The sequence below is a fragment of the Aquarana catesbeiana genome, linkage group LG01 (genome assembly GCF_042186555.1).
Source record: "Aquarana catesbeiana isolate 2022-GZ linkage group LG01, ASM4218655v1, whole genome shotgun sequence".
Lineage (NCBI taxonomy): Eukaryota > Metazoa > Chordata > Amphibia > Anura > Ranidae > Aquarana > Aquarana catesbeiana.
Genome location: NC_133324.1, coordinates 748,017,237 through 748,043,396, shown reverse-complemented (window position 1 = coordinate 748,043,396; position 26,160 = coordinate 748,017,237). Strand labels below are relative to the sequence as shown.

At 45.2% G+C, this 26,160-nt stretch overlaps 1 protein-coding gene across 2 annotated transcripts in view; it reads right to left on the bottom strand.

Annotated features, from left to right (window-relative positions):
• Nucleotides 1-15,948, bottom strand: part of GUCY1B1 (guanylate cyclase 1 soluble subunit beta 1) — a 142,322-nt gene extending 126,374 nt beyond the window's left edge. The window contains exon 1 of one of the 2 annotated variants that reach the window (XM_073605629.1): nt 15,797-15,948. In XM_073605629.1, coding sequence (XP_073461730.1) covers nt 15,797-15,799 — 3 coding nt within the window. In that variant the 5' untranslated portion in view covers nt 15,800-15,948. The remainder of the gene's footprint in view (nt 1-15,796) is intronic. The other variant, XM_073605637.1, reaches the window with a different exon arrangement.
• Between the last annotated feature and the right edge of the window lie 10,212 nt (nt 15,949-26,160).

Below are 26,160 nucleotides of genomic sequence, written 5' to 3'. Positions count from 1 at the left end.
TATTTTCCAGCACTGCCTTAACCCTCTTGGGCATGAAGTTCACCAGATCTTCACAGGTTGCCACTGGAGTCCTCTTCCACTCCTTCATGACAACATCACAGAGCTGGTGGATGTTAGAGACCTTGCACTCCTCCACCTTCCATTTGAGGATGCCCTACAGATGCTCAATAGGGTTTAGGTCTGGAGATATGCTTGGCCAGTCCATCACCTTTACCCTCAGCTTCTTTAGCAAGGCAGTGGTCATCTTGGAGGCGTGTTTGGGGTCGTTATCATGTTTGAATACTGCCCTGAGGCCCAGTCTCTAAAGGGAGGGGATCAAGTTCTGCTTCAGTAGGTCACAGTACATGTTGGCATTCATGGTTCCCTCAATGAACTGTAGCTCCCCAGTGCTGGCAGCACTCATGCAGCCCCAGACCATGACACTCTCACCACCATGCTTGACTATAGGCAAGACACACTTGTCTTTGTACTCCTCACCAGGTTGCTGCCACACATGCTTGACACCATCTGAACCAAATAAGTTTATCTTGGTCTCATCAGACCACAGGACATGGTTCCAGTAATCCATGTCTTTAGTCTGCTTGTCTTCAGCAAACTGTTTGCGGGCTTTCTTGTGCATCATCTTTAGAAGAGGCTTCCTTCTGGGACGACAGCCATTCAGACAAATTTGATGCAGTGTGCGGCGTACGGTCTGAGCACTGACAGTCTGACCCCTTCAACCTCTGCAGCAATGCTGGCAGCACTCATACATCTATTTCCTCTGGAATGTGACGCTGAGCACATGCACTGAACTTCCTTGGTCGACCATGGCGAGGCCTGCTCTGAGTGGAACCTGTCCCGTTAAACCGCTGTATGGTCTTGGTCACCATTCTGCAGCTCAGTTTCAGGGTCTTGACAATCTTCTTATAGCCTAGGCCATCTTTATGTAGAGCAACAATTCTTTTTTTTTCAGATCCTCAGAGAGTTCTTTCTTATGAGATGCCATGTTGAACTTCCTGTGACCAGTATGACAGAGTGCTTTTAAATAAAAGTAAAAAGGTTCACTCACTGGCACTTGAAAAAGTGTGTATGTTGCGTTAACGTTTTAGGAGGCTAAGTCGGTACAGGAATAAGGGCTTGCAGGCAGTAAGGTACCATGGGATATGTAGTCCTTAGAAACTGAAAGTAAACAGCAGAGGAGAAGCTGCAAGGCATGCAGGGAATCCAGGAAGTTGTGGAAAATGATGGCCAGCAGACAGGCAGCACTCACAGCATGAAAGGAGATTTTTCAAGTAAACTTATATTGGATTGTCAACTAGTGTTTGTATTGCTATCACAATGCTGATGTAATAAAATTAAATTGTATGCGGTGATCATAGATTTCCTTTAATTCACTCAGCAATTTCATCCTTCCTTCCCTCCACTTTTATAGAAAGTTTGTTAAATTCTGTCGTTTATACTCTGGCCTACATTGAGAAATATCTGTGGGGTAATCCAATAAAAACTGGAATTTTTATAGCAACTGGTATTAGTACTACCAGAAACCTTATCACTAGAAATCCATGCATGGGAAAAATACCTTCAGGGCTCATTTAGATCTACAGTATGTATGAGCGTAGTCATTTTTTGTAGCCCTAGGCAAGTGCATTGTCATACATCAACTTACGTTTCCTCTGTGAATTGACATGCATTTTGGATGCACATTTTCATTGTGTTTTCTTTTAGAATTTGGAGTGGATGAAAGTTAACAACTGTTGACCAAGACTTTATAATACCTGTTGCCAATGCACAGAAGAGCATGCTATATGTGTTTTGATGTGCTGCCATTCACACCTGTGGGCCTCTCAACTAACTAAACATTAAAACGTAGAAGAAAAATTACATGACATAGTTTTCAAAATGAACCGCACTGCAGCGCTGAGATGGGAACAGACATATCTATCTTTTTTTATTAGGGGACCAATGCCATGCATTTTAGCACATCGCACATAATATATTAAGTTAACCACTTCTCATCAGGGCCAATTCTGGCAAATCATCTTTTTTTGCTAGAAAATTACTCAGAACCTCTAAACATTATATTTATGGTCGAAGCCCTATGGCCGATACGGATGTGAACAACATAGACTTGACATAAGACTTACAACATTAAATGAACCTGATGGTCGGTATACCAAAATAAGGGGGCATACCCAAGATTAGTAATAGATATTTGTGGAGAGAAATGAATTTGAGAAATGCCCTGAAAAGGGGATGGGAGGGTGGGTATCGCGCACAGGAACTGACAAAGACCACGGGCGAGCGGGCTGCTTAAATACCCCCCATACTGGCCTTCTTACTTATGGTCGAAGCCCTATGGCTGATACGGATGTGAACAAGATAGACTTGACATAAGACTTACAACATGAAATGGACCTGAAGTGGACCCTGGTCTGATGGTCGGTATACCAAAATAAGGGAGAAAAAACATTCAGGTAGGGGTGTAGCTCTTTATTGGTTCATGCCGCGTACAAAAAACCAGACTTTATGGCATACTTGGTTCGGCGGACCGGACAGTGCTTCTGCTGCGGAGTTGTACTTACCCGGAATGAATGTGCGGTGGACATGGAACTGACGCTGTAGGGATAGTTGTACCAGCCTGCGTAGGCAGGACAAAATAGGGAGTAACTTGAACCCGGCCTTATTAATGATATTGGCCGTGGCCTGGTTGACGTTGGTGAAGGCCACAGTTTGTCCAGTGAGAGGTTGCCGTGATTGGGTATAGTTCGAACAAATGGGGGAGACCGAATAAACCTGGGGATTTAGGAGTATCTCTGGAGGCCATGGTCCTGAAAATCCAATGGTGGCCAAAAATTGCAGCGAGGCCCGTGGAGGCTGCAGCATCTGTAACTATCTGTGGTAATAGAGGCGATACTGATGGTATGAACATGGGCATTCTATTCCCACCAGTAATGTACTCCTTCCACATAGACAACCCACTATTGCCGCAGTGTGTAAGCTAAGGATTTGGTCGGGGTTCTGTGTCTGAGAGAAGACCAGGGGGCATGAAACAAAAGATCGTCCCTGGGGAATGATTGTCATTGTAAAGTTGAGCGTCCCTAAGAGGGATTGGGGCTGTTTCTTACTACTCCCCTGTGCATGGATAAAGTCCTGAAGGGCTGACCAGATGCGGGTCAGTTTGTCGAGGGGGAGGTTGGCCTGCGTGGAGCGGGTGTCCAGGTTTAGTCTTTAATGCGGTGCCAGCAGCAGAGGGACGGTTGAATGGATAGAAGTTTGCAAGCTTCCGATATATCGGTTTTAGAGAGCCAGGCACCTGTGCCTACTTTGAAAATGGCCTGAATGGCCATGTCTACTGAAGCATATTTTGGGGAGAGTTCCTCTGGAGGAATTTAGGGAATTCAACGCGGGATTTGGGAAGAATGAGGTGCGGACAGGTCGTACACCCAGCGAATGTTATTCGAAAATTTGCCCTGACAAGCCTAACAGGGCTAACTTTCCAGATGTTAAAATGGGGGTTGAGTGAAGGCGTCAATGATGAAGCCTCAGTCAAGTTCAGCCTGTAATAGCTGATCTATGGCCTGTTCGTCGGTGGCCAGTGGACGGAGGTTCCTGAATTTGAGAGTCGTGTGGGGCAGTGTGATGAGGCTGCTGAAAAATCTTTGGACAAGGAAGGTGGTTAGTGAGGGAGTGGGGTGTGAGGCGAGGTAAAGCTCCAGCCATGGAACGTCTACTCGGGCTAGTCAATAAAATTTATTTTCTGCCATTTCGCAGGGCCAAATGAGGAGGGAAGCAAGGTTGAGGTCCTTGCTATCCAAAATGTCTTTCCTGATGCTGGCTTGGACCAGGTGGGCTGGGAAAATAGTGGAACTCTTCTCTGTTGTACCTGCATGGGGGGGTGTCAGAACCCGGAGTGCGGTCGGGTCAGTTATGGCCATGGCTGGGTGCCACTCTGGCTTGGACGTTAGCGAATGTGGTGGACAGTGATGACACCCTGGTGTGAGGCTGAAAGATATCCGAAGACATGGATTACGGAGACGCCTGCTGGGTGCTGGGCCCGTCTGTCGCTGGCGGGGGGAAGAGGAGCCTGAAGAGCTCGACCTTCCTGGCCATAGCGGGGAGGGGCACACCCCTGCGCCTTAGATCCACTCTACCTTTGAAATGCATTTATGCAACTGCAATGGGAATTTTATCGTGAGGTGAAGATTTAACGAACGAATGGAGACCGTGGTTGGACTTTCGAAGGAAAATGGTTTTGAGAACAGTTGGTCTCGAGCTATGTGGATCGTAGGGTGAGCGGAACCGAGGGGTTTTCGTTAATGACGTGGCTAATCAGAGCGTGATCTGATGATGATTTTTTTTTTTTTTTAGTGGATCATTGCGTCGTTGAGGCAACTGACAATGAACATCGGTGCAGCTACGCTGAGATAACGGGAGATGCACAAATGACTCAACACGAATCGACTGCCGAATCTAAGGAGAATATGACAGACAATCATGCAAAGTAATACCTGTAAGGACTGAAGTGATGGGTATGGGAAAATAAAGACTAACATGCACGAGGTGGGTTTAGAGGGTTGCGGATGCGAATGAACTGGAATCGTGGTGCAGGGTATGTGAAAAATGACCTAATGAAATGTTTGCCGTGACAGTGGCATGAATCGGTGTGTTGTGGTTGCGATCGACAACAAACTGGACTGAGGAAGATGGAATGAAGTAGGGTGAAATGACTAGAACGTGTCGGTATGGACCGAACTGAGGCAAACTTTTAGAACAATCGTGTATGAGTCGGTGCGTCGCAGATGAAACTGGATTTGAATTGGAGTGACAGGTACGTGAAATGATATGAATGAAATGTTTGCCATGACAGAGGCACGAATCGGTGCACCGCAATCGCGACTAACAATGAACCAGGCTGTGGAGCACTATATGAAATTAAACAAAACAACTAAGACAGGCCGGGACGAATTGGTGCGTTGCGGAAGCGACTGGATTTGACTCGGAGTGAGAGAGACGTGAAACTAAATGAGTGAAATGATTTGCCATGACAGAGGCACGACTCGGAGTGCCGCCACTGCGACTGAGAATGAACTGGGCTGTAGAGCACGGAATGAAATGAGTCCAAAAACACCTGGGAGTCTGGGACACGCCGGAACTAATTGGTGTGTTGTGGAAGCGACCGGATTCGAATCGGAGTGCAGTACGAGGAATGAAATAAGTGAAATGACTTTGCTATGATGGAAGCACGAATCGGTGTGCTACGATTATGACTGACAACGAACCAGACTGTGGAGCACGATACGAAAATGAAACAAAGCAACTGGAACACACCGGAACGAATCGGTTTGTAGCGGAAGCGGCTGGATTAGACTTGGAACAATAGGTACATGAAATGAAATGAGTGAAATGATTTTTCATGACAGAGGCACAAATCGGTGCGCCGCGACTGCAACAGACAATGTTGCGCATGGAATGAAATTAAGCCAAAAACAACTAGGGCATGTCGGAACGAAACGGTGCATCGCGGATGCGGCTGGATTCGAATCAGAGTGCAGCACTTTTGAAATGAAATGAGTGAAATAATATGCCATGGCAGAGGCACGACTCGGTGTGCCATGACTGTGACTGACAATGAATCGGACTGTGGAGCATGGAATGAAATGAGGCCAAAAACAACTGGGGCATGCCGGAACAAATCAGTGCATCACAGATGCGACTGGATTTGAAACGGAGCGTGGTACGTGAAATGAAATGAGTGAAATGATTGAAATGATTTAGCCATGACAGAAGCACGAATCGGTGAGCCGCGATTGCGAGTGACAACGAACCGGACTGTGGAGCATGGAATGAAATGAGGGCAAAAACAACCGGGGCACGCCGCAACGAATCGGTGCATCACGGATGCGACTGAATTTGAATCGGAGCGCGGTACGTGACAGTGAAATGACTGAAATGATTTGCCATGTCAGAGGCACGAATCGGAGTGCCGCGACTGCGACCGGCAACGAACCGGACTCTGGAGCATGGAATGAAATGAAGCCAAAAAATACCTGGGTACGCCGAAAGCAATCGGTGCATCATGGATGCGACTGATTCGAATAGGAGCATGATACGTGACAGTGAAATGATTTGCCATGTCAGAGGCACAAATCGGTGTGCCGTGACTGCGACTGACAATGAACCGGACTCTGGAACATGGAGTGAAATAAGGCCAAAAATACCTGGGGTACACCGGAACGAATCGGTGCATCATGGATGCGACTGGATTCGAATCGCAGTGCCGTACGTGACAGTGAAATTAATGAAATGATTGAAATGATTAGCAATGACCTTTTACTACAAGGCACTATTCAGGACATGGAGGTCACCATCCTAACTTATCATGCTCCAAATAATAATCCGGGACCTTTCCTCTCCCATATCTGCTCCCTGTTGCAGTCCCACCAGAGAGGCACTCTCCTCTTAGCAGGAGACTAATGTTGCGCTGAACACTGCTCTGGATAAGTACACCTCGGAACACAAAGCTCCATCACCCGATACAAAAAAGTTTACGCATTCTTTACAAAGTCATGACCTGGTAGATATCTGGAGGGAGCTACACCCCATTGGCAGGGACTATACCCATTACTCCCATCCTCATCATTCCCATTCCAGAATTGACCATATGTATGTTCTGAGGAAACATCTCCCCCTGGTTGTGTCTGCTTCCATTTTTGCAGCTCCTTGCAAAGACCATGACCCTGTTTTGGTCATATGCCACTCACTACTCAGCAAACCGCAATATTCCCCTTGAACTATGAATGACTCACTCATATCTTTTAAGGAAGTCCTCACCGATACTACTCAAGCCTCAGTGGAATATTTCAGGCTTAACGCTGGGTCGGTTTCCTCCGAGGTGACTCTCTGGGAGGCATACAAAGTGGTACTTAGGGGGCATATAATTCAACTGGCAGCAAAACACAAGCGAGAACGAATAGCAATGCGGCACTCTTTAGAAGCGCCTAGACTCCCTATCCACAATTTTTAAACAGTCCCCTACTCCGGCTTATCGTAAATTATTAGATGGGGCGCGTATAGAACTCAACCTATGCCTCACTGAAGAGGCAGAACGTACATTACGCTGGGCCCGTCAGAAATGGTATGCCAAAGCCAACAGACCCAACTCAATGCTGGCCAATAGGTTGCGCACCTTTACCCCAAAACATAACCCTATCACTCTTCGCACTAGACATAATGTCCTCACAGGTAATCCATTTAAAGTGTTGGAAGAATTTAGGCACCACCTCACCACCCTCTACAAGGCCCCCACTCAGCCTCCTACCCAAGACCTGACATCCTTCCTGACAGGACTGACATTGCCTAAACTGTCCGATACACACACTTCATTAATGGATCGAGACATTCAGTTAACGGAGGTATTACAGGGCATAAAAGAACTGAAAGTAGGCAAACGTCCAGGCCCGGATGGCTTCACGGCCCTTTACTATAGGAAGTTAGCAGACGTCTTAGACCCCGATTTAACGACTATGTTCAATGCAGTTAAAGATGGTCATGCACTCACCCCTAACATCTTAACCGCCAATATTGTTATGATTCCAAAACCCGACCGTGACCACTCGTCTATGACCAATTTTAGGCCCATCTCACTTATTAATGTAGACATTAAAATACTGACCAAGATCCTGGCCAATCGTTAAAAATCCTTCTTACCACGCCTGGTCAAAAAGGACCAGGTGGGGTTTGTTCCAGGGCGACAAGCAGGAGACGCTATTAGACGTATAATACAACTTCAGCACATAGCCCATAGCCGGTCTATAGCAACTATGTTACTGTCTCTTGACATGAACAAGGCCTCGACACTTTGTCCTGGCCTTACTTGACGACGGTACTCAGCCACTATGGCTTTGGATCGTCATTCTTGCAATGGGTAAGGGCACTATATGACTCCCCCAGGCTAAGGTCAAATACTATGGTTTCAAATCAGTTCCCTTTTCCATCAGGAGGGGAACTCGGCAAGGCTGCCCACTCTCCCCACTCCTATTTATTTTGGCCATGGAACCGTTGGCAGAGACAATCTGATCTCACCTGGACATAACTGGTGTTGAAATAGCAGGCACACCCCATAAGATATCACTGTTCGCAGATGATATCCTTCTAACCCTAACAAACCCTAGAATCACCCTACCTAACCTGTTCTCTTTACTAGACTCTTTTGCCTCCCTCTCTGGCTTGTCCATTAACCCCACCAAATCAAAAGCCATGTCAATCAATCTTCGACCCTCGGACTTGATTACCTTCAAAATCACCTTCAAGTTTCAATGGCTGACCTCATTACCCTACCTGGGGATCCGGCTTACCCCAACCTACGCGGGACTCTATAAGGCAAACTTTCCTCCTATACTTAAGAAGCCGACAGACATGTTGTCCTCCTGGGCTCATCTCCCATTATCCTGGTTCGGCAGGATCGTAGCAATTCGTATGACATAGCTGCCAAAATTACTGTACTTCTTTAGAGTCCTACCGGTCCCGATTCCGCCGCATATCCTACGAATACATCAGCGTAAAATCCTGAAATTTGTGTGGGGTTCTACCCGTCCCAGGATCAAAAAGCAAATACTATATGCCCACAGAATCAATGGAGGACTCTCAGTCCCTAACCTACAAACCTACTATATAGCTGCCAACATAGCCCCGTTATCCCAACTCCATGCACAACACCAAATGCCACTATGGGCCACTATAGACCTAGTGGACTCGCACCCAACACCCATCTCCTTGTTGCCCTGGCTCCCCCCCACACATTGTCCTCTCGTGACGGGGCCCATGTCAGGCCCATTCCCTTCGCATATGGGACTCGGTCAAGTATTCGGCCTGATTTCTCCTCATCTACCCTTACTTCAACTTCTCCAGTGCCCACCAGGCTGTGAAAATCCCTAGCAGTTCTCCTGGTGGAAGACAAACGGTTTCACAGACATCCACTCTTTTTTTACTGCCACTAGGATAATATCATTTGATGCTCTACACTCCTCTCACGCTATCCCGTTACGCGAACACTACAGCTACCTACAGATTCGCTATTTTCTCCAGGGGCTTATAAAATTTCGACCGACCCCTTATACTTTGACCCCCTTTAAAAACTTCTGCTGAGCAAGACCCCAAACCTCCGGTTTAATATCACTGATCTATTCCTCTATTATTACCTCTAAAAAACCCATGACACAGCCCTATCACCTTCAGTGGGAAAGGGAACTGGGGAAACAGCTAGATCCAGAGGACTGGCAGGTCATGACTTTAGCGGTATCCAAATGCTCAAAGAACGTCATCTTTTTTAGAAAATGCCTATAAGGTACTTTACAGGTGGCACTACACACCGGCTAGACTGGCCCGTTTCATTCCAGCCTACTCCCCACTGTGTTTCCGAGGGTGCTCCCAGGAGGGCACAATGACACACATCTGGTGGACCTGTCCGCGGGTAGGCAGGTTATGGATCAGAGTTTACTCCCTCCTCCGAAACATATTCCGTGCTGACCTCAAAAAAGATCCATACGAAGCACTTCTCTGCAACCCAATTGCAGAACTGCTTCTCCCGGAGCGCCAGCTGGCTCTGCATCTCTTTACTGCAACCAAACTAACGATAGCTAGGGCATGGAAGGCACAGGCACTCAGTTTTGAGGCGGTTAAGAATCGCATGGACGATATAATGGTTAACGAAAAGCTGACTGCTGTCCTTTCAGACACTCATGATAAGTTCCTGAAGGTATGGAGGCCATGGGTCGAATATACTAAACCCACTAGATTGGATACCACCCTTCTTCGGATTAAATGCACTCTTGCTCCCCGCCGCTGGGACCCACCCTCCTCCCTTTCTTCCTCTTCTCTCCTTCCCCCCTATTCTTTACTCCTCCCTTCTTAACTAATCTCAACCCCTAGTTCTTCTTTAACCTCCCTCTCAATACTCGTACTTCTCAGTTGCACCTAAGAATCCATCTGGCCATCTGGCATTGCTTTGGATGAGATGGTTACATGGATAGATACTCAGGACTATTTACAGTTAGGCCCCTGTTGAGACAAACTCTTCAAGTATTTGTTAAAAATCGGACGCAGACTTACGGGCACTCCTGAAACCTTAGTGTGTCCAACCACTCTCATGTTTCCAACGTACAACTATTTTCAGCCTCTGTTATATTCTTATTGTTTTGTTTTTCTCTGATTTACTAGCATACTTATTTTATTTATAAGATGGTAAATGTCATGTTATGTTTATTCATGATGCATTCTCTACACTGTTAAACTGTGAAATTGCTATGATTATCAATAAAACCTTTTGTAAAAGAAAAATAAAAACATAAAAACTCCCATGTAAAAAAAAAAAAAAGAAATGATTAGCAATGACAGAGGCACGAATCGGTGTGCCGCGATTGCGACTGACAACAAACCGGACTATAGAGCATAGTATGAACATGAGGCAAAAAACAACTGAGACACGCCTGAACGAACCAGTGCAATGCGGGCGCGACTGAATTAGAATCAGAGTGAGGTACGTAAAATGAATGAAATGTTTAGGCATGATAGAGGCACAAATCGGTGGCTAAGTACTACGGCTACGCGCAGGGTTTCTTTAACGAATGACTCACATGTTCCGTATTGGGGTTTGGGCGACACCAGATGTCTAGCAAATGGTGATGCATGAAATGAAATGTCATACAAAACCCTACCTGCGACAGCTGAGCCAGACACGTTGTATGAAAAACTGCGAACGGGAACCGAAAGCCTCTGAAGGTTTCGAACACGCAACTCACGAACGACAAAGAGTTGGAAGAGTTGGCCTGGTGACGTAACGTATCGCGCACAGGAACCGACAAAGACCACGGGCGAGCAGGCTGCTTAAATGCCCCCCCGGGCTCCTCCCATAAATTCAGGCCACCATACTGGCCTTCTTACATGTTTTTTTAGCAGAGACCCAAGGGAATAAAATGGCAGTTGTTACAACTTTTTATGTCACACGGTATTTGTGCTGCAATTGTTCAAACGTGTTTTTTTTTGGGGAATTAAAAAAAAACAAACCAGCAAAGTTAGCCCAATTTTTTTGTATAATGTGAAAAATTATGTTACGTTGAGTAAATAGTTACCTATGTCATGCTTTAAAATTGCGCACACTCGTGGAATGGCGCCAAACTTTGGTACCTAAAAATCTTCATAGGTGACACCTATTAAAATTATTTACAGATTACCTGTTTAGAGTTACAGAGGAGGTCTTAGCCAAGAATTATTGCTCTTGCTCTAACACACATGGTGATACCTCACATTTGTGATTTGAACACCATTTGCATATGTGGGCGCGACTTATGTATGTGTTAATTTCTGTGCACAAGCTCGCTGAGATGAGGGCCCTTTAAATTATTTATTTTTTTATTCTTTGTTTTACTTTACTTTACTTACTTACTTTTTTTTACACTTTCTCTTTAAAAAAAAAATTGTTGATCACTTTTATTCCTATTACAGGTAATGTAAACATCCCTTGTAATAAAAATAGTGCATGATAGGTCCTCTTGGAGAGATAAGACCCCACATCTCACCTCCCTCTGCTTTTCCAGCCGCGTCCCCGGCATTGTTTACTTCCGCCGGCCTGGGCGTGACATCATAACATTGTGCTGGGCCTCACGAGGGTCATAGAGATGACTGGGGACCATCTGGTCACCAGAAATCTCTATGCTCAACTTCCTGGGCAACTGATTCGTTCTCCGGCTCCCCGATCGCAGGGGCGAGGCGGGAGAAGCACCGGAGAGCGGCTGGAGAGCGGCGGGAGAGCAGGGGGAGAGCGGGGGACGTCCCTTCCTGCCACCTGTAAGAACGATCAAGCAGCTAAACTGCCGCTATGACTGTTCTTATGGTGCACAGAATCGCTGGCCGAAAAAGATGATATCTGGATGATGCCTGTAGCTGCAGGCATCATTCAGATATTCACACTCAAAGTGCAGGATGTCATATGAGGGCCTATGGGCAGGGAGTGGTTAAAGAGGAGCTTCAGTCTTCCCCCCAAAAACTTAAAAGTCAGCAGCTACAAATACTGTAGCTGCTGACTTTTAATATAAGGACACTTACCTGTCCAGGGATCCAGCAATGTCCTCACCTGAGCCGATTCTTCAATTAGCTTCAGGTCCAGGCGCTGGCATCTTAGGTATGGGAAACCGGCAGTGAAGCCTTCCGTGAGCCGTGCTGTGCTTTGTAAATGGTCCCGTCTTCTGGGACCTGTTATGTGTTCCAGAAGGCTGCGGAGGGAAGAAGGGGTGCGGTGATCTCAGCAGAAGTGGGAGCAGGTACCTGTCAAAACCAGGTACCCGCTCCCCCCTCCCATCCAAAACATGACAAATGGGGAGGATGCAAACAAGCAGCAATTCCCCTTTTAGGTAAAGTGCCGCTTTAAGCAGAAAACATTTATTAAATGGATACAATTGCACTTACAAAGATGGCATGTGCTAGGCATAACAGTCTGGGTCTCCTGGAAGCTGGGAGTGATGAAGTGTGAAGAAGGAACCCTGCCTTGGCCCCTGGCAAGGGTATAAGAGTGCACTTGTGATGGAATAAAGCCACTGTCACTGAAGGAACACTGTCACCGATGCACAACCCCGGAAGTGGAGGCCACCTGATGCAGCTGATGTTTGCACGTACAGTGGGATACAGGGGTGCGTTTCCAAGCTTCAAGCTTCTTCCACTTTGTGAGTGTAATTTTATCCATTTAAGAAATATTTTCTGCTTAATATACCATACTATGGTGTTTTATGCTCTTGTCTTTTCTTCTGTTTTTCAGTTATTTCTAGAGTTCACCCACTCTGGTCCAAGAGCAGCATGCTCATAGTTAGATTTTTTTTTTTTTGGCTACCCATGTTATTTTCTTTCATGCCAGTGCTACATGCTCACTCAATCAGTCTATTAAACTTAAGATCCTACAGTATATAGCATATGGCTGTCATTGTTTTCTTTTATCATTACTATTATTGAAATTTTCTTTTTATCTATTTTAAGTTTGTTGGTTTGGTCAATTGTCATGAGCTTTTTGATGCATTATGCCGTGTAAACACGGGCGGACTTTTCGACCAGACTGGTCCGACAGAACAAATCTGTCGGACAATCCGACCGTGTGTGGGCTTCATCGGACCTGCAGCGGACTTTTTCGGTCGAAAATCAGACGGACTTTAGATTTAAAACCTGTTTCAAATCTTTCGACGGATTCGGGTCCGGTCGAAAAATCCGTTGGTCTGTATGCTAGTCCGAAAAAAACTACGCTAGGGCAGCTATTGGCTACTGGCTATGAACTTCCTTACTTTAGTACGGCCGTACGTCATCACGAACGAATCCGTCGGACTTTGGTGTGTAGGTAAGTCCGTTCGTTCGAAAGTCCGTCGGAAGTCCGCCAAAAGTCCGTCGGAAAGACCGTCGGACCTTTGATGCCGAAAAGTCCGCCCGTGTGTACACGGCATTAGGAGCAGGGTAAATAAGACTCGTGTTGAGCTCGGGGGTCTTTTCTGGGGTTCTCCATAGCACAATGAATTTAGTAACATCAGTAGCAGAACTAAGCAATATTTACCTGTGCTTCAACGGTCCAACGCCCACAAGGTTCACACTGCCAGGGTCATCGCCTTCTCTCCGGCTTCTTCTGGTTGCTGGTCTTCGGCAGCCTTAAATGACTGGCGCAAGAAAAAGTATCTTCCGCGCATGCGCAGGAGTTCAGCCATCCCAGTACACAGGCACTGTGCTGAGAAGTCACCCTGAACTGCACATGCGCAGCTAAGTGTACATTTTATGGAAGACTGCAAAAATGATTTTATTGCAGAGACATTGCACAGCTCTTCTGTCATTAAAGGAGAAGTGTGCGAATGCAAATAAAACAAACATACATACCCATCTCCATTGGCCTGATACTGTATCTGTCCCCCGCTGACTCTAAGCCTGAAAATCACATGAGCACTCAGTCTTCCCAGTGCAGAGATTGGTTACTGTCACTGGAGCGCTAGGCTGGGTAGGGGGCAGGGCTACTGGCTCAGGTTCTCAGTGGTGCGCTAAGAGGCTGAACCAACTACCAATTAGCATCTAGGCGGATCCCAACATTATTGTTGGGATCCTTCCAGAGCCTGGCGCGGCTCTGTGATGTCATCCAACAGCAAGCTTTAGCCCACTGTCGGCTGATTCTGGGTTACAGGAGAGCACAAGCCCAGAAGAGACCATACTTCTCTTTTAGTGGTTGGCCTGCACTTTTTGATAAATTATTGATTGAGGCTGGGTTCACACTTAAAGGGGCTGTAAAGGCTCGTGTTTTTCACCTTAATGCATCCAATGCTCCATTGAGAGCCGGTCACAATCTCCTGACATGCGTATTGGATGCAGAGAAACCCACATCCAATTCGCACTAGTGTGAACCCAGCCTTAGATTCCAGTTGAACTCTCTTGAATGGAATGATCAATCTGTAGCATACAACCCATTCATTTGATTTGCCACACCTGCAGAATTGAATTTGAATCAGTAGTTGGAGGACATGATCGCAAGTAATTGATCACATCTCTGTTTATTCCAGGCAATCTCATAATCTGATTGATCAAAATATGACCAAATTCATAAGCAAAGCACCTCAGTGCAAAGTGATCAATAATTTTCTGCCCTGGGTGATCCACTAAGTTTGAAAGTATCTGATTGAAATCGATCAGTGGGGATGTGTTGCCTTTTCAACTGTTTGCTGATTGGATTATTTTGATTGGATCAAATAATTAAATTGAAGCATACATGCCCACCATAATAAGAGCCTTCCTGTAATTTTTTTTTTTTTTTACTTTAGCTCCTTTTTCGTGTTTTCAAAACAATATCTTCTAGTTACTGTTCCATATGTTTAAATATTTTAAATGTGTCCTGGGCCAGTCTCCTTTTATGGAGGCAGAAAATAAAGTGACGCATTCGAGTCCAGGGCCTCCCTCATACAGACAATCTCAGCTCAAGCACTGACGTATACAGTTGTGACCCCAATTATTTACGTTGAAGATGAAGCATAGCCATCTTCCCAGCATATTCCTGTCTGATGCTGGATGAAACAGCCCGGAAATGGGAGAAGCGATTCATCGGATTAGTATTGTACACTTGGTAGTGTTCTGTGTTTTGCTAGATCTGTCTAGCTGGGGGGGGGGGGGGGGTCATTGTTTATGACAGTCAGGGCTGAAAATGTTGCAAAATTATGAGACAAATAAATAATTACGGAAAGAGCAAAAGAGAGGGGAGGAAAATTAAAGAAAAAAAATAATAATAACGTCGTCTAGAGGGCTGCAGACAGAGAAAATCCTTTAAGGAATAATGTGAAACACCCACCCACATTGGTTGCACTGTGCACTATGCATGAGCTGTCATCACAGCATCAGAATACATGGATGGGAAGCTGCTGATCCAATGGGGACCATTACAAGAATAACCCAGTTGTTAATATGAAGTCTTTGCATCTTGGAAATGATATATATTATACCCAAAGTGCAGAATAAAAATATAATCTTGGCATATAATATAGCCAGGGTGCAGTGTAATCGTCTAATAATGATATATAAAGCATGCAGATTGCAGTGTAATAATGATACATAATATATGCAGGGTGCAGTGTAAAAATGATATATAATATATGCAGGGTGCATTGTAGTCATCTAAAAATATATATTATACCCAGGGTGCAGAATAAAAATCCAACAATGAGATATAATATATACAGGGTGCAGAATAACAATCTGTTATCTCTAACATACCCAGTGTGCAGTGTAACAATGTAATGGTGAAATCATCATATACACTTACCATCCTGCCAGCTGCTCTGCCCTGCCCACGGAATGGAACAGAAAGAGTTACTTAGTGACAGTGTCTGCAGCGCTAATGAAGCTTAGGGAAGCTGCAGAACAGACCCGCACACATCGCCCCGCCCTTTATTGACAGGCAGCCGCCCACAGCCAATGGCGGAGCGTCCAGTACGGGCTTTCGCCCAATCCCCGGGCTGACGTTGGTTAGTGTAGAGCGGAGGATGCCTGACATCACAATGAGCGCAGAGAGCGGGGAATCATCTTCTTCTCTTGTTGCTGCAGCAACGGCAAAGTCACATTCAAGTGCTGGCAAATCTTTCTGCTCTGCTGCAGTGCGGGAGGCAGGGGGTTAAATTCAGCGTGGATCATACAGGAAGAGATGATGATATACACAAATATACATGTGTGTTCCTTCCAGAGTACAACTGTAGAAGAGGTGCAATTGGACATGCAGGATTTTTTGTAAAATTAAGGGGGGGGGGGAATATATATATATATATCTCTATCTATCTATCTATCTATCTATCTATCTATCTATCTATCTCTATACAGCTCTATATATAGATAGATATATATATAGATAGATAAATATATATCTATATATAGAGATATAGACATATATCTATAGATATTGATCTATATCTATAGATCGATATCTATAGATAGATAGATATATATATATATATATATATATATATATATATATATATATATATCTATATATATATAGATAGATATATATACACTCAGTTCACATGCATGCGGCTTCAAAGTCGCGTGACTTTGACAGCCGACATCCTGCGCGACTTCATTGCAGCTTGCTTGAAAGCTAATTTACAGAAGTCAATGCAAGTTCCATTGTTGTTAATAGTGGTGTGACTTGACATGCGACTTTGCACTCTCATGTCGCATGACAAGTTGCAGCAGTGTGAACCGGCGTTCACTGGCCACTTTATTAGGTACACCTGTTCAATTGATTGGCGACACAAACTGCTCATCAGCCAATCACACGGCACCAGCTCAATGCATTTAGGCATCTAGACATGGTGAAGACAACTTGCTGACGTTCACACAGGGCATCAGCATGGGGAAGAAAAGGGATTTAAACAGTAACTCCGCTTTGTTGAGAAAAAAAACATTCCCCTCTGGGTGAGCTACAGTATCTCACAAAAGTGAGTACACCCCTCACATTTTTGTAAATATTTTCTTCTATCTTTTCATGTGACAACACTGACGAAATGACACTTTGCTACAATGTAAAGTAGTGAGTGTACAGCTTGTATAACAGTGTAAATTTGCAGTCCCCTCAAAATAACTCAACACACAGCCATTAATGTCTAAACCACTGGCAACAAAAGTGAGTACACCCCTAAGTGAAAATGTCCAAATTGTGCCCAAAGTGTCAATATTTTGTGTGGCCGCCATTATTTTCCAGCACTGCCTTAACCCTCTTGGGCATGGAGTTCACCAGAGCTTCACAGGTTGCCACTGGAGTCCTCTTCCACTCCTCCATGATGACATCACGGAGCTGGTGGATGTTAGAGACCTTGTGCTCCTCCACCTTCCATTTGAGGATACCCCACAGATGCTCAATAGGGTTTAGGTCTGGAGACATGCTTGGCCAGTCCATCACCTTTACCCTCAGCTTCTTTAGCAAGGCAGTGGTTGTCTTGGAGGTGTGTTTGGGGTCGTTATCATGTTGGAATACTGCCCTGCGGCCCAGTCTCAGAAGGGAGGGATTTGCTCTGCTTCAGTATGTCACAGTGCATGTTGGCATTCATGGTTCCCTCAATGAATTGTAGCTCCCCAGTGCCGGCAGCACTCATGTAGCCCCAGACCATGACACTCCCACCACCATGCTTGACTGTAGGCAAGACACACTTGTCTTTGTACTCCTGAACCTGGTTGCCGCCACACACGCTGAACCAAATACGTTTATCTTGGTCTCATCAGACCACAGGACATGGTTCCAGTAATCCATGTCCTTAGTCTGCTTGTCTTCGGCAAACTGTTTGCGGGCTTTCTTGTGCATCATCTTTAGAAGAGGTTTCCATCTGGGACGACAGCCATGCAGACCAATTTGATGCAGTGTGCGGCTTATGGTCTGAGCACTGACAGGCTGACCCCCCACCCCTTCAACCTCTGCAACAATGCTAGCAGAACTCATACGTCTATTTCCCAAAGACAACCTCTGGATATGACGCTAAACACGTGCACTCAGCTTCTTCGGTCGACCATGGCGAGGCCTGTTCTGAGTGGAATCTGTCCTGTTAAACCCCTGTATGGTCTTGGTCATCATGCTGCAGCTCAGTTTCAGGGTCTTGGCAATCTTCTTATAGCCTAGGCCATCTTTATGTGGAGCAACTATTTTTTTTCAGATCCTCAGAGTTCTTTGCCATGAGGTGCCATGTTGAACTTCCAGTGACCAGTATGAGAGAGTGAGAGCGATAACACCAAATTTAACACACCTGCTCCCCATTCACACCTGGGACCTTGTAACACTAACGAGTCACATGGCACTGGGAAGGGAAAATGGCTAATTGGGCCCGATTTGGACATTACACACTTTTATTGCCAGCAGTTTAGACATTAATGGCTGTGTGTTGAGTTATTTTGAGAGGACAGCAAATTTACACTGTTATACAAGCTGTACACTCACTACTTTACATTGTAGCAAAGTGTCATTGTTTCAGTGTTGTTACATGAAAAGATATAATAAAATATTTACAAAAATGTAAGGGGGGGGATCACTTTTGCGAGATACTGTACATTGCATAGATTTTAACAAACTTTGTTGCAGATTTCTACCTTTTGTCATTCTGAAGAAAACCCTCTGTGTTTGTCTGTATCCATGTGGGAAAGTGAATCTAATGGGAGTGGTTTCATAATTATCAACCAGCTGCTGCACCTGCAGGGCTCTAATGAGGAAAGATGCTGGGCCTGCATGTCATTAGCCATGATTTCCTATTGGGAGTATCTCACCAAAAATTACATTTTTGTTGCAGCGGATGCCTGAAATCTGACTTGTATCTTAGTGCAGACTTCTGGGAAAATCAGTGAGCCAATCACACAAGCAGGATATTATGTTTCTGGGGGGCGTTCTGTACTTATTATGTGTACAGAACACCTCCAGGTAGCCATATTGCATTGCATTTTCAGAAAATTACATAGCTGCAGATTGAAAAGAAAAGGTCATTTTTAATAACATTCAATGACAATATGATTTGTGTCGCAATTGTATACACTTTATTATTTTTTCTTTATTTGCTATTTTTTTTACTCACAAAAGTGGATTTACCCTTTAAGTGACTTTCAACGTGGTATGGTTGTTGGTGCCAGACAGGTTGGTCTGATTTAAAAAACTGCTGACCTACTGGGATTTTCACACGCAGCCACCTCTAGGGTTTACAGAGAATGGTACGAAAAATATCCAGTGAGCGGCAGTTGTGTGGAGGAAAATGCCTTGTTGATGTCAAAGGTCAGAGGAGATTGGGAAAACTGGTTCAAGATGATAGAAACTCAACAGTAACTGAAATATCCACTCGATACAACCAAGATATGCAGAATACCATCTCTGAACGCACAACACATGGAACCTTGAACAGATGGTCTGATGTGTAATGGTGTAGGGGATCTTTTCTTGGCACACTTTGGGCCCCTTAGTACCAATTGAGCGTTGTTTAAATGCCATGGCCTACCTGAGTATTGTTGCTGACCATGTCCATCCCTTTATGACTACAGTGTACCCATCTTCTGATAGCTACTTCCAGCAGGATAATGCACCATGTCACAAAGCTCAAATCATCTAACCACTGGTTTCTTGAACATGACAATAGTTCAGTGTTCTCCAATAGCCTCCACAGTCACCAGATCTCAATCGAGTAGCACCTTTGGGATGTGGTGGAACGGGAGATTCGCATCATGGATGTGCAGCTGACAAATCTGCAGCAACTACGTGATGCTATCATGTCAATATGGACCAAAATCTCTGAGGAATGTTTCCAACACCTTGTTGAATTTATGCCAGAAAGAATTAAGGTAGTTCTGAAGGCAAAAGGGAGCCCAACACGGTATTAGCCAGGTTTACCTAATAAAGTGGGCAGTGAATATATATATATATATATATATATATATATATATATATGGCTTTTTTTCAGCTGGAGCTTGGTGAACTCAGGTCCACCACCTCTGGCTCAGGCCCTCTGTTCTCTGCTCACCGCTATTACTTGTAAACACAGAAGTCTGGCTTCTGTGTTTACAAATGACAGCTTGTCTCCCAATGGCTCCCACAGACCTGATCTCCTGAGCAGACAAGGAAGATGCAGGTGAAGAGCAGATTCCGACTCCCCCACTGGATGATCTCCCTGCAAGTGAGAGAGGCAGACAGGCCCGGATTTACTCCCTTTGCCGCCCCAAGGCCGGGTCCTTCAATGCCGCCCCCCCCCACACACCACCATTCTTGTCCTATATCGATGACTGCTACAATAGATCAATTAAAAACATATCTCCACACACGAGAACACTGAAAATAACTGGCTTTAATTGTACAGACTAAAAATTCTTCAGGGTAAGCGCGCGAGTGGTAAGGATTTTTTGCGGGCAATTTTTCAGGGCAATGGCTGGTGTTAGTGCTTCAATCATCCCCGGCACCATGGTTGTTATGGTGTCAGGATAATTGAAACACATTACTTCTATCTTTACATTGTAATGTAAAATGAAATAGTTCAACTCACCATAATGCATTATCATTGGGAGCCCTGAGCATGTCACTTGCTACTATGCCTGCCACCAGATGGAGATGTCACTTGCCACGCTGCCTGACACCAGATGGGGATGTCACTTGCCACTATGTCTGCCACCAGATGGAGACGCCACTTGCCACGCTGCCACCAGATGGAGATGTCACTTGCCACGCTGCCTGCCACCAGATGGAGATGTCACTAGCCACGCTGCCTGCCACCAGATGGAGATGTCACTTGTCAGGCTGCCTGCCACCAGATGGAGATGTCACTTGCCACACTGCCTGCCACCAGATGGAGATGTCACTTGCCACACTGCCTGGCTGCCACTAGATGAAGATGTCACTTGCCACGCTGCGACCAGATGGAGATGTCACTTGCCACGCTGCCACCAGATGGAGATGTCACTTGCCACGCTGCCACCAGATGGAGATGTCACTTGCCACGCTGCCACCAGATGGAGATGTCACTTGCCACGTTGCCTGGCTGCCACCAGATGTTGATGTCACTTGCCACGCTGCCTGGCTGCCACCAGATGGAGGAGGGTGGAACAGCGGTGCGGGCAATGAGAGATGTCATCTCTCTCCCCCCGCCGCCGCATCGCTGACATTACTTCTCGATCTTTTAAAAAATGGCGCCGGGCAGCACAATCACGCTACTGCGCATGTGCCGCCCAGCCAACACGTACGAGCTATCCCGAGCCCGGACGGCTTAGAAACGGCGCATGCGCAGTAGTGGCCGGCTCGTGGCCATCTTTTCTAGGGCACTGGTGCCCTTAATCGACTTTAACGGGCAGCCTGAAGGGGAGGGCGGTCGTGAAGTAACCACAGGAGCGGCGCTGCCCCTGCACTACTGCCGCCCAGAGGCCTGCCTCGGTGGCCTTGTGGCAAATCCGGCCCTGGAGGCAGAGTCACCTACAGTGTGTGGGGAAGTACTAGAGCCAGCTGGGTACTTCAGTTTAATACAGCAACATAAGTATGACATGTGGAAAATGGTGGAGCTTTTCAGGAGGGAGGGAGAAGATGGGGGCAGGGGAAGGGGGTTGCATGCAGAGGTCAGAGCTAAAGAGGGGTGAAAGTGAGATATAGATGGGAATGCAGAGGTAAGCAACTGTGGAAAAAGGCTGAACTCTGCACTCTGTATGCAGCGCACCCCTGAACTCTGCAACTCTATTGGGATGCCTGCCTTTACACACGCATGAACTTTAATGGAATGCCAGTCTTAAATATTGAGTTGGCCCACCCTTTGCAGCTATAGCAGCTTTAACTCTTTGGGGAAGGCTGTCCACAAGGTTTAGGAGTGTGTCTATGGGAATGTTTGACCATTCTTCCAGAAACGCATTTGTGAGATCAGCCACTGATGTTGGATGTGAAGGCCTGGCTCACAGTCTCCACTCTAATTCATCCCAAAGGTGTTCTATCGGGTTGAGGTAAGGACTCTATACAGGCCAGTCAAGTTCCTCCACCCCAAACTTGTTCATCTATTTCTTTATGGACCTTGCTTTGTACACTGGTGCGCAGTTATGTTGGAACAGGAAGGGGCCATCTCCAAACTGTTCCCACAAAGTTGGGAGCATGAAATTGTCCATGTCTCGGTATGCTGATGCCTTAAGAGTTCCCTTCACTGGAACTAAGGGGCCAAGTCCAAGCATCTTTCATGTTTAATGCTATTTTATATCATTTTGTAGCACTGTTATTTATGTATTATCATGACCACCACTTCCAGTGGTTTTATTAATTTCTGATAATTACATTGAGTTTGAGAAAAGTATATCACTTTGCGTGCTGCAATCCCAGGACTTTATTTTATACAGTAATGTGTAATAGATGTCTTAACAGATAGTCGAATGCTTCCTCCTACTGCATTAGAATACCTTTACCAATTTTTCTTTCCTTTTTATGCAAGGTAAATATCAGGCCCCGTCCACACAGGGTGATCAGTTGCATGCCCCTTGCAGGTCTGTGTGCTATCAGCTCAGGTATGTACATGTATTGTGTGCATCCCTGTGCCAGCAGTCACATAGATGTGTATTGGGCCATTGGGGGTTTGCTAACTGTTCAGCCCAATGATTTTGTCACTGCCCCATAAATTTTGGAAAATAAGACCTTATTACTGCTACAGTTCCCCTATTGCATTAAGGTGCTTTTGAAAATGAATTGCACCTTAATGCACTAATACAATTATGGTAAGTTAATGTGCATTGCATTGATTTAACAGATAAAGCAGCTAGCTACAAAAGATGAATGCCACAATGGACATTAGAGCCATTCAGTTGATTCCAGGTGAGCTCGATTGCACAATTGTATTGTTTGAGTTGAGTATTCTAATAATGAAGCCCAAACTGGGAACATTCAGGCAGAGTAAACTTGGGCTGCAAAGTTGTTGCTCCATCTACATTGGGCCATGCTACAACCAGTAGCAGATTAGGTTCTGATAAATTCTCTTTGTTCTCAGGGTGTTCTAAGGTTAATACTATTTACTATCTAAAAGCAAATTGCTTCAATGTTTTACAGTCCCAGTAAAAGGTTTTTGCCCGCCAAAGTGTGAAACATTTTTTCCTATCTTTACTTTTGAACACCAGCCAATTGTCAGCTAAGCAGGCAGCTGGGATTCATAACATGACAAAGAGCTTTATCAAGTGAACAACAGAATGACTTTCTCAAATACCAGGGCAATGCTCCTGCTACTCCTCCTTCAATGTCCTCCCTGTATACAGAGGAAGCAGATTCTAGATTGATTGATGCTCCAGGCCATTATGTTTAGCTCCAAAGAAACCATATTATGGTGTTAAAAGTATTCTGACCCCCTTTAAATTTTTCACTCTTTGTTATATTGCAGCCATATGCTAAAATCATTTAAGTTCATTTTTTTCCCTCATTAATGTACACACAGCACCCCATATTAACAGAAAAACATAGAATTGTTGACATTTTTTGCAGATTTATTAAAAAAGAAAAACTAAAATATCACATGGTCCTAAGTATTCAGACCCTTTGCTCAGTATTTAGTAGAAGCACCCTTTTGATCTAATACAGCCATGCGTCTTTTTGGGAAAGATGCAACAAGTTTTTCACATCTCTATTTGGGGATCCTCTGCCATTCCTCCTTGCAGATCCTCTCCAGTTCTGTCAGGTTGGATGCTAAACGTTGGTGGACAGCCATTTTAAGGTCTCTCCAGAGATGCTCAATTGGGTTTAGGTCAGGGCTCTGGCTGGGCCATTCAAGAACAGTCACGGAGTTGTTGTGAAGCCACACCTTCGTTATTTTAGCTGTGTGCTTAGGGTCATTGTCTTGTTGGAAGGTAAACCTTCGGCCCAGTCTGAGGTCCTGAGCACTCTGGAGAAGGTTTTCGTGCAGGATATCCCTGTACTTGGCCGCATTCATCTTTCCCTCGATTGCAACCAGTTGTCCTGTCCCTGCAGCTGAAAAACACCCCCACAGCATGATGCCACCACCATGCTTCACTGTTGGGACTGTATTGGACAGGTGATGAGCAGTGCCTAGTTTTCTCCACACATACCACTTAGAATTAAGGCCAAAAAGTTCTATCCTGGTCTCATCAGACCAGAGAATCTTATTTCTCACCATCTTGGAGTCCTTCAGGTGTTTTTTAGCAAACTCCATGCGGGCTTTCATGTGTCTTGCACTGAGGAGAGGCTTCCGTCGGGCCACTCTGCCATAAAGCCCCGACTGGTGGAGGGCTGCAGTGATGGTTGACTTTCTACAACTTTCTCCTATCTCCCAACTGCATCTCTGGAGCTCAGCCACAGTGATCTTTGGGTTCTTCTTTACCTCTCTCACCAAGGCTCTTCTCCCCCAATAGCTCAGTTTGGCCGGACGGTCAGCTCTAGGAAGGGTTCTGGTCGTCCCAAACGTCTTCCATTTAAGGATTATGGAGGCCACTGTGCTCTTAGGAACCTTAAGTGCAGCAGAAATTTTTTTGTAACCTTGGCCAGATCTGTGCCTTGCCACAATTCTGTCTCTGAGATCTTCAGGCAGTTCCTTTGACCTCATGATTCTCATTTGCTCTGACATGCACTGTGAGCTATAAGGTCTTATATAGACAGGTGTATGGCTTTCCTAATCAAGTCCAATCAGTATAATCAAACACAGCTGGACTCAAATGAAGGTGTAGTACTATCTCAAGGATGATCAGAAGAAATGGACAGCACCTGAGTTAAATATATGAGTGTCACAGCAAAGGGTCTGAATACTTAGGACCATGTGATGTTTCAGTTTTTCTTTTTTAATAAATCTGCAAAAATGTCAACAATTCTGGGTTTTTCTGTCAATATGGGGTGCTGTGTGTACCCCATATTGAGGAAAAAATGAACTTAAATGATTTTAGCAAATGGCTGCAATATAACAAAGATTTAAAAATTTAAGGGGGTGTGAATACTTTCCGCCCCCACTATATATATATATATATGTATATATATATATATATATATATATATATATATATATATATATATACACAGTATCTCACAAAAGTGAGTACACCCTCACATTTTTGTAAATGTTTTATTATGTCTTTTCATGTGACAACACTGAAGAAATGACACTTTGCTACAATTTGAAGTAGTGAGTGTACAGCTTGTACAACAGTGTAACTTTGCTGTTCCCTCAAAATAACTCAACACACAGCCATTAATGTCTAAACCGCTGGCAACAAAAGTGAGTACACCCCTAAGTGAAAATGTCCCAATTGGGCCCAAAGTGTCAATATTTTGTGTGACCACCATTTTTTTCCAGCACTGCCTTAACCCTCTTGGGCATGAAATTCACCAGAGCTTCACAGGTTGCCACTGGAGTCCTCTTCCACTCTTCCATGACGACATCACGGAGCTGGTGGATGTTAGAGACCTTGCGCTCCTCCACCTTTCATTTGAGGATGCCCCACAGATGTTCAAAAGGGTTTAGGTCTGGAGACATGCTTGGCCAGTCCATCACCTTTACCCTCAGCTTCTTTAGCAAGGCAGTGGTTGTTTTGGAGGTGTTGTTATCATGTTGGAATACTGCCCTGCAGCCCAGTCTCGGAAGGGAGGGGATCATGCTCTGCTGTAGTATGTCACAGTACATGTTGGCATTCATGGTTCCCTCAGTGAACTGTAGCTGCCCAGTGCCGGCAGCACTCATGTAGCCCTAGACCATGACACTCCCACCACCATGCTTGACTGTAGGCAAGACACACTTGTCTTTGTACTCCTCAACCTGGTTACCGCTACACACTCTTGACACCATCTGAACCAAATAAGTTTATCTTGGTCTCATCAGATCACAGAACATGGTTCCAGTAATCCATGTCCTTAATCTGCTTGTCTTCAGCAAACTGTTTGCGGGCTTTCTTGTGCATCATCATTAGAAGAGGCTTCCTTCTGGAATGACAGCCATGCAGACCAATTTGATGCAGTGTGTGGCATATGGTCTGAGCACTGACAGTCTGACCCCCCACCCCTTTAACCTCTGCAGCAATGCTGGCAGCTCTCATACATCTATTTCCCAAAGACAACCTCTGGATATGGCGCTGACCATATGCACTCTACTTCTTTGGTCGACCATGGCGAGGCCTGTTCGGAGTGGAACCTGTCCTGTAAGTTTCAGGGTCTTGGCAAGCTTCGTATAG